Source organism: Arachis hypogaea, chromosome 11 (assembly GCF_003086295.3).
Source record: "Arachis hypogaea cultivar Tifrunner chromosome 11, arahy.Tifrunner.gnm2.J5K5, whole genome shotgun sequence".
NCBI classification, from domain to species: domain Eukaryota; kingdom Viridiplantae; phylum Streptophyta; class Magnoliopsida; order Fabales; family Fabaceae; genus Arachis; species Arachis hypogaea.
The window spans coordinates 143,588,771-143,602,344 of record NC_092046.1 but is presented as its reverse complement, the minus strand read 5'-3'; the positions used below and the strand labels follow the sequence as shown (position 1 = coordinate 143,602,344).

General features: G+C 31.6%; 2 protein-coding genes and 1 long non-coding RNA gene across 3 annotated transcripts; 1 reads left to right on the top strand and 2 right to left on the bottom strand.

Moving 5' to 3' along the window:
* Window positions 1-108: 108 nt before the first annotated feature.
* Window positions 109-1,262, bottom strand: LOC112722090 (transcription factor MYB44-like). The gene is made up of 2 exons (XM_025773069.1): window positions 1,194-1,262; window positions 109-486 (listed from the first exon to the last, which is right to left on the bottom strand). The coding sequence occupies exons 1-2, from the start codon at window positions 1,260-1,262 to the stop codon at window positions 109-111; spliced, it is 447 nt and encodes a 148-aa protein (XP_025628854.1).
* Window positions 1,263-6,149: 4,887 nt separating this feature from the next.
* On the bottom strand, window positions 6,150-7,308 carry LOC112724118 (uncharacterized). Its single transcript, XR_003163308.3, has 2 exons — window positions 7,170-7,308; window positions 6,150-6,999 (listed from the first exon to the last, which is right to left on the bottom strand). It is a non-coding gene; the product is annotated as an uncharacterized lncRNA (long non-coding RNA).
* A 5,291-nt stretch (window positions 7,309-12,599) lies between these two features.
* LOC112722089 (uncharacterized protein At4g02000-like) lies at window positions 12,600-13,265 on the top strand. Its single transcript, XM_025773068.1, has one exon. It carries the CDS (start codon window positions 12,600-12,602, stop codon window positions 13,263-13,265), a length of 666 nt encoding a protein of 221 aa, XP_025628853.1.
* Window positions 13,266-13,574: the final 309 nt, after the last annotated feature.

Genomic DNA, 13,574 nt, shown 5'->3' with positions numbered 1-13,574 from the left:
ATGCTTTTGTTATGCAGCAGGAGCTGAAGCTAAAGTTCGGGTCTTTGCCTAAGGAGGTTGAAGATTGAGTTATGGAAAGGAGCGAGAAGAAAATAAAAAACAGGGAACTCAAAGTGGTGAAGGGCATGGATGAGTTGGGCCACGGCCTGCCACCTTCGTCATCACCATCAGCATCGGCAACGAGTACCTCACCACCACCGTTGACACGGGTATAGCGGTGCTGGTGCTGACGAAGCATTTGAGTGGCTGCGCGAAGTGAGGATCGTCGATGGGGCCTATGGAGGCGCACTTGCGTTTGAGGGTGGAGTTCCAGTGGTTCTTAATGGCATTGTCGGTTCTGCCGGAAAGGAGTCGGGCTATGGTGGCCCACTTGTTGCCACACTGAGCATGAGCTCTGATTATGGTGTCGTCCTCTTCGGGGGTGAAGGCCCGATGCTCCACGGGTGGGGAGAGCTGGTTACACCATCGAAGCCTGCAGGACTTGCCCTAGCGAAACATTGAGAGAGAGAGAGAGAGAGAGGGAGATGAGAGGGGGGAGGGGAGGAGATGATAGTGGTAGTGGTGGAGAGAAGGGTAGTTTAGGAATTTTATTTAATTTTTTAGGGTTTGGATAATTTTGCTTGTAAAAATCATTTTTTATGGGTACAAATGGTAATTTTTGTTTTCTATGGGTAAATATGTCAGCGTTTTCAACTTTTATGGGTAGAAATGGTAGTTTACTCCTCAAAAGTATTAAAAACCTGCAAAATCACTGCATCACCCGAAAAGATTAGTTGCTCATCTTGTTGTATAGGAAAATCACATCAGTTGCCCTTCCCCTCTTCACAAACAATGTACACACACCCCTTGCAACTTGTATATTCAGACATTTAGGGGCCTGCTCCCCTTCCAAATAGAAATGGAAACTGGTACTTTGTAAATTTTATTGATGCGTTTTCAAAATTTACCTGGCTATACCTAATCAAGTCTATAGCTCAGTTAAAAACAGTTTTTGATAACTTCCAACAAATGGTTGAATTGCAACTTAACACTAAACTAAAATCACTGCAAAGTGACAATGCTGCTGAGTATATTAGCTTATCAAAAAGTTTGCAGGATAAAGGAGTGGTGCATAGGTTCTCTTGTCCTCATTCTCATTAACAAAATGGCTCAGCTGAAAGGAAGCATAGGCATGTGGTAGAAATGGGACTCACTCTGCTGGCAGCAACATCATTGCCTACAAAGTTCTGAGGGGAAGCTTTCACCACTGCTGTCAAGCTCATTAATATACTACCAACACCTATTCTAAATGGTTTATCGCCAGCTGAGAAGTTATTTGGAAAGCCACTCTTGTATAAAAACCTTAAAGTGTTTGGCTGTTTGTGTTTCCCACACCAAAGGCCTTACAACAAGCACAAACTAGAGTTCAGGTCCTCTCCTTGTACATTGGCTATGGAACTGCCCATAAAGGGTACAAGTGTCTCACCCAACAAGGAAAGGTTATCATCTCACCAAATGTAGTGTTTTTTTGAAGACCAGTTTCCTTACAAACAATCTTACAATAGTAATCAACTAGGAGCCCCAGAAGTTCAAAACTCAATTCCAAAAATTCCAAAACTCCCAAACCTTATCCCTATTAACAATCATCCTCAAACCATCTTCAATCTCTCAAATAGCCAACAGGAGCCTGCAACAAGCAACAATATCAGTCCCTTGCAGTCAAGTAACCATCAAGTCAGCCAGCAATTCCCTATAGCACCTTCCTCAGCTCCAATTCCTATCCCAATCAATGACATTGAGACTGTCCTACCTACTACTGACCATCAACCTTTACGCCCAATACCTACACAAAATATTCACCCAATGATAACCAGAGGTAAGGCTGGAATAGTCAAGCCTAAACTTTTCTTGGCAAGTGTAGAACCAAGAAGTGTTAAGCAATCCCTCAAGGTCCCTGAATAGAAGGTAGCAATGGACACATAATATGAGGCCTTAATCAAGAATAATACATGGAAGCTGGTAAAACTTCCCCCAAATAAAGATGCAGTTGGAAGCAAGTGGGTTTTTAGAATCAAGTATAATGCAGACGGCTCTCTACAGAAGTACAAGGCTAGGTTGGTTGCTCAAGACTTTGCTCAAAAGTCAGGCTCTAACTTCACAGAAACCTACAGCCCGGTAGTCAAGCGTACCTCAATAAGACTGCTGCTCTCAGTTGCATTGTCAAGGTCCTGGACAATTAGGCAGTTGGATGTAAATAATGCCTTCTTGCATGGGGACCTCACCGAGGAAGTATACATGAGGCAGCCCCAAGGGTATGAGCAAGAGGATCTCTCATTAGTCTGCAACCAAGTCAGACATAGCAGTGTTTGTTCGTGATAGCAACAACCTAAAAACCTATGTTCTTGTGTATGTAGATGACATAATTGTAACAGGTGACTCAGCCAGTTTGGTCAAGAAAGTCATCCAGTAGCTAAACTCGAAGTTTGCTCTAAAAGACTTGGATGATTTACATTACTTTCTTGGAATTCAAGTCACCAAAACTAAAGATGCAGGTTTGGTCTTCACATAGCAAAAATACATTGAAGAGTTGGTGAAGAAGGCTAGCATAGTAGGGTGCAAAGGCTGCCACACGCCTCTTTTCTCTACAATAAAAATCACAGCCCTAGGAGGTTCAAGCTTCAACGACCCAAGTCTCTACCGATCTGTCATAGGCAGTTTGCAGTACCTAACTATTACAGGCCTGAGATCTGCTATGCTGTCAATAAACTTGCTCAATTTGTTCAATTCCCTCTAGATTCACACTGGAAAATGGTGAAACGTGTGTTGAGATATCTAAATGGAACAGCAAGTCATGGTCTGCATATAAAGAAGGACACTCTATGAGGATCACTGCATACAGTGACTCTGACTGGCTGGAGACCTAGAAGATCGAAAATCAACTAGTAGGTACTGTGTATTCCTTGGCTCCAACCTGGTTTCCTGGGCATCGAAGAAATAGACAACTGTGGCCAGATCTAGTACTGAAGTTGAATATAGAAGCATGGCAAATACAGTAGCAGAATTAGTTTGGATAAGAAACTTGATGGTTGAGTTAAAACTCCCTATTCCTGAGCCACCAATACTGTACTGTGACAATTTAAGTGTTGTATTGTTAGCAGCAAATCCCATCCTGCATTCCAAATCTAAACATTTTGAAACCGATCTCCATTTTGGTAGAGATCATGTTAATGATAAAGAAATTAGAGTGAGTCATATTCCAGGAGCTGTGCAAATAGCTGATGTCTTCACAAAGGATGTTTCATCTGAAGCCTTCTTACACTTCAGAAGCAAACTCAATGTCAATGACCAACAACAAGTTGCAAGTGTTCAGCAGAAAGTGAAAGCTAGAGATGATGTTGCCAAACAAAAGAAAGCTGCAGGAGAAGGAAATTAGAGATGGTGTTAGAGGTTAACAGAAATTGCAAGAGAAGGAAATTAGAGATCATGTTAGAGGTTGAGCAAATAGCTTGCTCTGCCACGTGCTCTAATGCTTACTCTGCTTCTGTCCTGTTCAGTTAGTGGGTCCTGCTGACTCAGCAGAAGCTTCTAGGCCAGTATTCAGTTATTCAACTGTTAGCTGTCATAGATCAAGTTAGTTGCTAGAAGGTTCAAGTGTGTCTATAAATGTTAATATTCATGTGTACAGAAGTAAATTTTTTGCTTCAATTCAATACACACATACTTTCAGCCCCATTCGTCTTTCTCTCCTCTCTCTAAATTCTCTCCGAAAGCTGATACCTTTCAATATGTAATTTTAATTGAAAAATAAAAGTACTTTACACCATAACATTATCCTTATTAATTAACTTTCTTATTTTTTTTCTCCATGAGTTCAACTCATAATAAAATTCTTCTTGCATCAACAATTACAACTATTTATTAATTCCAGCAATACAAAATGCTAAATAAACACGTCTCTTTTCTACCAAGTTTCCAACTTCTTTTTCCATTCTTTCCATGTTAGCATTTTTTCTTTTCTTTATCTTCCTTCTATCTTTTTCCTATGTTGCTTACTTGCTTTATATTTTTTTTTCTGCATTTTTTATTTCTTTTGATTTTTTTTCTTTTTCTTCTTTTTCTTTTCTTTTTCCTCTCAACACATTTATTCTTTTCTTTTTCAGAATTACTATGTGTTATTCAAAAGCTTTCCTTTAAAAAAAATGTGTTAATTTTATAAAATTTATGTATTGTTACTTTTTATTAGAAAACCTAATATATAGTTATTTAAGAACTTAATTAAGACTTAGTTACAAACAATTATTCATCTAGCATTTCTCATGCACGTACTTTTCGTGCTGCATATGTTGGAATCAAATATAAGATAATTGATTTTAACATAATAATGGAAATATAAACACTTAATTATCGTGCACTCATTTAGGTTATCTTTTTTTTTAATGGAAGAATGGTAACGGGGGCGGACTTTAGCCATAAATGGAGAATCTGATCTATAATGATTTCCGAATTGGAACAGAAACTAATAATAGTTCCATCCAATTATTCTTCGATTGAAAAATTTTCAAAAATTTCAAAAACACCGGTGTATGTTTTAATAATTAGGTAATTTTAACCGAAATCAATAACTAAAACTATTAGAACATCGACATTTCTAAAATACTTAAAATTGTTCATCCATGCCGATGGAAGGTCATTGTTGTGGAGAAATAGATTTTTTTTTTTAATTTTTTCTTCAATTATTTATTAAAATATGATTTTTTATCTCATATGTTTTAAGTGTGACTAAGAAAACATGTGAACAAAAATATTAAATAATAAAAAAATTATATATTATCAAATAATTGAAAAAAAAAGGAGAGAATCCAATTGTGTGACCCATAGAATTAATATTGAACGTGAATATGATTTGCTATGCGCACATGTGTGTGTTGTATTATGTTCCGTCCAAAAGATATCATACCAAGATTATGCACACTTAGGAATGTAACATGGTAGAAACTTATGTGCAATTAATTTCACGTAAAATTAATATCTGAGAGCTATTAGATAATTTGATTGATTTGACTAAATTTTCATCTAACGGCTCTTAGATATTAACTTCACATGAAGTCAATTTCACCTAAGTTTTCACTATATAATATTTTTCATTAGAGTCACATTAAAAATAAGTCCTACTAGAAACGACGGAAAAATGGTGGTCCAAAACCCTTCTCCTCTCTTCTCTTTCTTCTTTATTTTTTATATAAAGAAAGATCCGATAAAGTCAAAACCCAATTTAAATTTTGCTTAATAACGAAGTATGGGAATTTTGTGGCCTGTGTAAATGTAGGATTATCAAAACTTATCATTGGCAAATTGCATATAAAAGTGAAAAAAAAGACAAGCTTCTCGTGTTTTATGAAAATACATTTACTATAAATAACCAACTAACCTTTTCTTTCTTTCTTTGAGATAATCACGTTGGATTAATAGTCATAAATGATTTCTAAAGAATTAGAAATGTGTTGATTTAGTCTTTAAAAAGTCAGACACTTTAAATTAATCTCTAAAAAAATATAATTATAAATCAAATTAATTATTCTGTTAAATAAATAGATAATAAATTAATAATACATAATATAATTATTTTTTAACGTATTATCGTTTAATTAAGAGAATGACTGATTTGATTCACCGTTGATTTTTTTTCAATAACCAATTTAAAACATCTAATATTTTAAGTACCAAAAATTGATTCATAATTTTTTCGGACTATTTTAACTATTAATTTTAAAATATCTATTTCTCTAAAATAGTGCCTTGAGTCCATTTTTTATTTTTATATTGAGTTAAAAATAGTATTTTTTTTAGATTATGGATTGTTGGAGTGTTATTCTCAAATATGACATCAATCAATTTTGAGTACAGAAATCGGACCATCTAATTTATAAGAAGTACGAAAATTAAAATTTTCAATTTGTAAAATGTACAAAAATCAAATCCTCTGGTTTTTACTTCAAAAAAATTTTTAAGTAGAGAAATCAGATTCAATAATTTCTGTACCTTCTATACTTTAAAAAAATACTCAAAATTACCATATTAAAAAATATCACTCATCTGACATATACCTAAAAAAAATTAGCCCCTTGAATCGCATTGTGCATTACTAAATTAGGAGGAATTGGGCTCTATAATAAAGTCAATGAGCATCTTTTGACTAATGGATGCTTTATTTTATTTTTCCTTGGATAGAAAGACAAAAAAAAAAAATTACACGTAGGGACAGAGGCAGAATCAATAACAATAATAGACTCTGTCAAAAACATGTATACTCTAATACTCTTTCTAAACCCAACAACACATAAAACAAATTAAAGAAACCTATGTATTGTGACAACATAAATACGCTAGAAAGTACAGTACAAATCATTATTCAAATTTCAAACGCCATTAAATAAAACGCTAATACTAGAATAATAATAAAAAAAAAAATCAGAATTTATCTTATTTAATATTTATTAATTATTATTATAATTAATAAATATTAAATAAAATAAATTTAGACTATTTTTTTTTATCAAATATTTTGATAAATAAAATTTACCAATGACTAGACTCGATAGGACAATAACATAGTATTATTATTGTTGTTGCAAATGCAGGCCAAATAAAATTGGCAAAGCTCAGGAGGGATAGACAAGGAAGGAGAAGAAGAGTTAGGTGGCAATGGGGAAAGGAAGAGATTAAACACTATTTCAATAAGTTTTGGCATAGTGTCTTCCATGGAAGCAAAAAGAAGGAGAACACACAGGGTTTTAGGTCTTACAAGGTCAAGAAAAAGGTCTTACAAGGTCAAGAAAATAAAAATGAACAACAACATTTGTAGCTAGGGTGGGGATTATTATAATTATTTAGAAATTATTATAATGTAAATTAAAAAGCTCAGGTAAGATAGCACCATGCTGCTTAGTATGAAGCTTCTGCTTCTGCAGGGGAACATTGTGGTCCAAATTCAGTTCTTAGTTTTATAGCCATCATCATCATCTGCATCATATATAGAATAATGTGCAATATGTTTAATAATATGATTCATTGTGTATTTGATCATAGAAAATAATTAAAGAATAAAGATGGTAGCTATCAAGTACAAGAATATTTATGCATTAAAGTGAAAAAGGTATAGTTATATATAGAGAACTAAAATTGAATGTTACCTTTAGTGAAGGCTTCTTTTGGTTTCATGAATAGCTTTGAGATAGATGAAGAGAGTGAAGGAACGTAGCGAGAGCTTTTTGCTACTAAGTAATAATATATATCAATCATTCTTCATGGTAGAATAGAAAGCTTTTACTTAGCGATTTATATATATATCAACTAATATAGTAGTAATGATGATGATAATCCTATTCATAATAATAATATGTGGAGCCTGGGTGCTTGGAGAGGTTAGTGGGCTTTTTCTAATTATGGACCTGACAGCGACAGGTCCAAAGGCCCATCAATAATGTTACATACTTGGATGACGTCATCAAGGCCAGGCCCCGGGGGTAAGAACAGCAAGCACCATTATATATCATGTCAAGAAAAAATGTATTTGAATTTGATGAGATTGAATGACCATTTGAGTCTTACTTCTTTCTAATTTTTTTTTAATTTTTAATTTTTTTTATCATTTTGATATTTTTATCATGTAGTTGTATATAAATACATATATTTTTTAACTCATTGTTAATATATATATTTTATATTTTAATATATATTTTTATAGATAATTAATTTTTAGTTTGTAATAATATAATTATTTTTATTCATTTAAATATTAAAAAAGTAAAAAAATAAATTATGAGACTTAATCATTACTCTTGAGATTATTTCACAAATTGATTTAGTTACATACTAATATTAAAAATAGATTAAATTTTTTTAAAATAAAAATTGATAAAATAAAAAAATAAAAAATTTAATTATTTTTAAATTCAAAATATTGAAATTCACACATGATCAACATTATAAATTTAATAGTGATAATTAATCCCAAAAAAAAAATAATAATAATCCCTCCTTTTGTCATTTTACAATTCTCTTCGCATTAGAAGATATTTTTAATTAAAAATAATCAAAACTATCCAACTTTTGAGAAATTATACTGACTATATATTATGATCTCTTATTATTAAATTTATTATGTTGGGTGTAGAGTTGGAAAGAGGTCCTCTTACGTTGTGTCCAACTCAATGTTGCTCGTGGGGGTTATATAAAACCCAATTTTCCATGGTCAAATTGAAATAATCACTAATGAAATTTTAATTATATAATTTACCTTTTGGACTAACTTCATTATTGAAATTAGAATGTCCTTTTACACAATAATAGTGATGACAGAATTATTAGTGTGATGACAATTATGACCCGTGTGGATGGAATTGCACGTGGAAGAGTAATAATAATGTTGGGTCGTCAGATTAATTATTATAAACTCTCGTGGCTTTTAAGGTCTTTCTTTTGCTACTTGTAGTTTGCCATGGATGGCACGGCATGGTTGTTTGTAAGTGTAAATGCAGTTATTTGGGAACTCTCTTATAACTCAAGGTGCCGCAAAGAGGGAACACAAAATCCTCACAATATATATAATATTATTAATATATGTACGCAAAATGAGGAATGGGGGAACAAGGAATCTTATGCAATGGAACCAAACTATGTTCAAATTATACTCTAGAATCTAATTTTGATCCGTTGATCATGTAAAATATTTTATATAGTCGTATAATTATATCTGTTTTTTGAATAATGAGGAGTGTTAAGGCCAGCAAAATTTGTGATGTTTAGTCATCAATTAGCCATTATCAATATTTTGAATGATGTGAGATGAGATCTAATGATGTAAGATTAATTATTTTTTTTTGATGGTTAAATACTGGCCAAATTTTAATAAAAGTGCTGGCTCTAAACTTATCATTGAATAATTATTCACGTAATTAATATAAAAGATAGTTATTTTTACTGATGTAACATTACGTAATTAAATCTACGTATAAAATTACTAAATTACTAAATTAACATCACAATTCACAGTCTTCAAAGTTGGTCAAACAAAATACAAAGTATCATAGAAATAAATTTTTCAATTTTTTAAAATTAATATTATTATTGAGTGTTATTTTTCATTATATATTATTTGAGTAAAATCAAGAAAAAATATTAAATAATAAAAAATTACACTTCATAATATAAATTAAAAAAAAAGGTTGAGCGAATCTATTTTTATCTCTTGGCCTTTGTTGTTTTTGTTTTTTCTTTTTGTTTTTAAACTGTTTGACTGCCCCCACACGAACAACAAATTGGAGCACTTTCTTTTGGACTGAGCTGGTTTCTTACAGATAGTAGTAAATTTCATGCTTCATTCCCATGGTAACATCTATTCAAGAAAATAAGTTCTTGAGTATAGTCAAGTTTAGTAATACGTATTAAAGCACGTTGACAATAAAGTTCCTATTATGCAAAAATTAAACAAGTATGTTAAAAAAAAAAAGACAAAAAGAATAATTAATATATAAACCTATTTATTATTTTTAACAAATACTTAATTAATTCTAAACACTAAAGATTAAATTTTAATCCTTCATTTCAAAATCCTAAATTCAAATAATATAAAAATAATCAACGCAAGTTGGCACAGATGGATGAGGGTCTGTGTCCCTTAACCATCTCTCCCAAGTTCGATATTCACTGGAAGATGGGAATAGAGTTTGCTTGCTTGGGAGGGTCGCCCACTTTACCTCTACAGTATTCGAAGGATTAGTCATTGGGCTACCGGCCTAATGGATACCTGGTGCAAACAAAAAAAAATATAAAAATAAGATATTGGCTAAAGTATTTGATTAATATCAATAAAAAAATATTAGTCTCTTAATTTTTTTTAATTTTTTTTATCTTATATTTTAATCAATATTAACCAACTGTTCACTTTTTTACGCTAAAAATATTGACACTTAACATGTGTTTTGAATTACTGGTTGAAACTATTTAACTCATGTTATAGCGTGTCAACATCTATTCTACTCCATGTTAGGCAGAATTCCATTTTGACAGCACTTTCTTAATTTCTTTACCTAACGAGACAAACAAGAGTGGCGCATTTAGGTAGCCATTTTTTTTTCCTTTAGGGTTAAAGTTTAAAAAGAATTTTAAATGTTTTTGGAATACCGATGTTTCAATAATCTTAGTTGTCGATCTCAATTATAAAAGGAAAAGTATAGGTAAACAATGAAAATATTAAACAATGTAAACAATAGATATATCGGATGTTTATTTTACTAGTGTACGGATGGTTATTTTAATATTAAAATTTAGAGGGTTAAATTGAAGGTGTGGTGTATTTTTATTTAATTGATGGTTGTTCATATTGTTCAACAAAATCATTATCTCCCAAGCATTTCCCTTATAAAAATATATATATAATATAGATTAGTTAAAATCAACAATTAAAATTATTAAAATATCGGTGTTTTAAGAATATTTAAATTTTTTTCTAAAGTTTAAATATACAATTATCTAGGGCTGTAGGTTGTAGGTAACATTTAGTGTATATATGGATTATTCCACTTTCACCTTCAAGCTCAGTGAGTGGTTGTGGAGCCCTTGCACTTTTCATAAAGGCTTTGGATAAGTGTCATTTCCTGCACCAACAACATGTTGTGGTCTTGAGTTAGGTTGAACGGATGAGAAAAAAGAAAATTTTCTTATACCTATTTTATATAAAACTGTAATAACTCATCTATGTTAGATTAACTTGCACGCACGAAACGGATAAATCAATCTGTTCGACGATAATAGTTTTCAATAATTTTTAAAGAATCTAAATTTATTGATATCAAAAGTATTTTATCTAAAATTCTTTAGTTATTAATTTTAGTACTTGCTCTTATTTATACAATGTTTTGAGAATTCGATCGCTCCGATTAGATTAATAAAAAATTAGTTATCAAATTAGTCTAGTTCAAAATAAAAGTTGGTCAACAATAAATTAATAAAAAATTAAAAAATTGATCAAACTTATAGTTTTATCAATTTAATTTTTTGAATCTTGTATTTATATGAATGAGCATATACTTCTTGTATAAAAATAAGAAAAGTTTTTAAATATACTAATATTTTAATATTTTAATAATTTTTAACTGTTAATTTTATTATATATATATTATATATTTTTTATTATTAAAATTAACGATTAAAAATGACTGAAAATTCTATCTGTAATAGAAATATTTTGTAATAGAAATATTTCAGGGCATATACATACATGTGCACAGTACACTGTAGCTGATTGCATTGTTCCAAGAAATGACTAAGGATGGTAAACTGCAGTACCGAATAAAGAAATCAACAATAATGCTACGAAATAGAGGGAAAAAAAATTATACCAAAACGTACATGCCCTTAATCAATTATCATGTGGCCCAGTATATAGCATTTATTTGGAATATGTACCCTTCGAGGCCCACTTGGATGCAGATAAGAACAAAAAAGCCCTGCAAAAGTTTCCTCAGAGTAAAGGAATAAAAATGCGAGGTTGAGTTCTGAACGAAAAGAAAGAAAGGGAGGGAAAAAAAAAGTGAAGTAGATCAAGTTACGCCAAGAAAAAAACAACAGGTTTGAGGTAAGATATTTTAAGAAAAATTATCTAAATTTTAAAATTAAATATTTTAATTTTTAAAATTTTAAAATATACAAAATAATTTTTAACGTTTATCTTCGGTAAATTATATAGTATCATTCAATTTGATTCGTAGAATGAAGTAGAAAATAGTTTTTGAAAAATTTAAAAAAAATCTTAAAATAGTTCTTAAAAAATTTTAAATAATCATTTAGGTTAAACGGATTAAATTAGAGAAAAACTTATTGTCTAATAGATATAAATATTAGAAACTATTTTATATATTTAAAATTTAAAAGACTAAAATGTATAAGTTAAAAATCTCAAAAGTTGATTTAGGTATCACTTTATAAGATAATACTTAGTAAATAATGGACTATTTGATCACCATCAACTTAGGTATAAAATGATTGGCTTGAAAAACAACCAAAAAAAAAAAAGAAGAAAAACAAAAAAAAAAGCTTATTATATATGATTTTATTTATTTAAAAAAATTGGAAGAAAAATTTATGATTCTGTTTTCATGGTTTAGCATTAGCACTGCCCTGTTAACTCGGTTCAATATGTTGCCTCAGCCCTCACCACCCCTTACTATAATTAATTTTTTTATTATAAAATATCAATGATATAAAATATTAAAATAATTTAATATTTTTTGTGTTTGACAGTAAAATTATTCGTATATAAAAAATTGAGCCCTTCAGAGCAGCATGAAAATCAAAATATTTTGCATATACGAATGAAGAGAATTGTATTAGATTAATGTATTAAATCTCTCTGTATAATAAGGTGGTCAACTTATTACCTGTAATATTATTACTCTATTTAGATTTGGTGAAGTCTACCTTTAAGTAGCGGCCCTGCTAGAGTTTTTCAAACTATGCTCTGCTAGGATTAGTAGAGTAATTTTTATTTTCACACAAATCAATTCTCAAGTGAAGTTTCATACTTTGACTAGTGACTAGTGATTGCACATAGTCCTCTATTAATGGCTGAACTTGGAGGCTCATCTAGGAAAGGAAGATCACAGGGATTGGAGAAAGAGGAGGTTGTGGTGGGTTTTGAAGACAAAGATATTGTGGAGGGGTTGCAAAAATGCTCACGAAGTCTTGTTGGGAGAATGTTAGCAGATCAAGCATTTAGTGTTGGAACAATGGAATCAGCCTTGTTTTCTATATGGGGACAGCCAGCAGGTTTCAAAGTGCAAAGCCATGGAGGTAATCTCTTTCAATTCTTTTTTCCAAATGAAATGGATGTACTAAGAATTGTAAAAAGAACACCTTGGTTATTTAAGAATTATATCTTGAACCTAAGGAGATGGAGGCAAGGAGTAGCAATCGAGAAAAAGGAGTTTGTGTATGTCTCAATATGGATCCAGCTTTGGGGTTTGCCAGAGCATTGCAAAACCAAAGAATTAGGACGAAAGGTGGGTGGTGCTTTGGAAAAGGTTTTGGATGTGGACCTTTTTCTTATAAAAGGGAAAGAGGAGCATAGAATAGTTAAAGTCCATATCAATTTAGATGTAACAAGGCCGCTGAGAAGAATTCTGAAGATAGCAGGTCTAGATGAGAGAGTAATTGAATTAAAACTGCGATATGAACGAATCGGTAATTTTTGCAATTATTGCGGACAGGTGGATCATGAGGTATGCTGATGTCATGAGCAATTGAAGGATGCTATGAACGGAGAAGTGGAGGAAGAGTTGTGGGGGGATGGCTACGAGCTGAATAGGGCGGAAGGAGGATAGGTATGGAGAAGCAAAACACCAACTGCTATAATAGTAAGGAGGAGACAGAAGGAGTATCCCGAAACCAGAATCCTACACCAGTTAACCTGCTTAAAGGCCTATCAAACTTATTTATGAGGGAAGAGACTAATAAGGAGTGTAAGGAGAATGAGGAGATCCAAAGCCAGTTGAAGATACAAGAGGGAAGGGCAAGAACGCAGGTGCTGAAGGAAATTG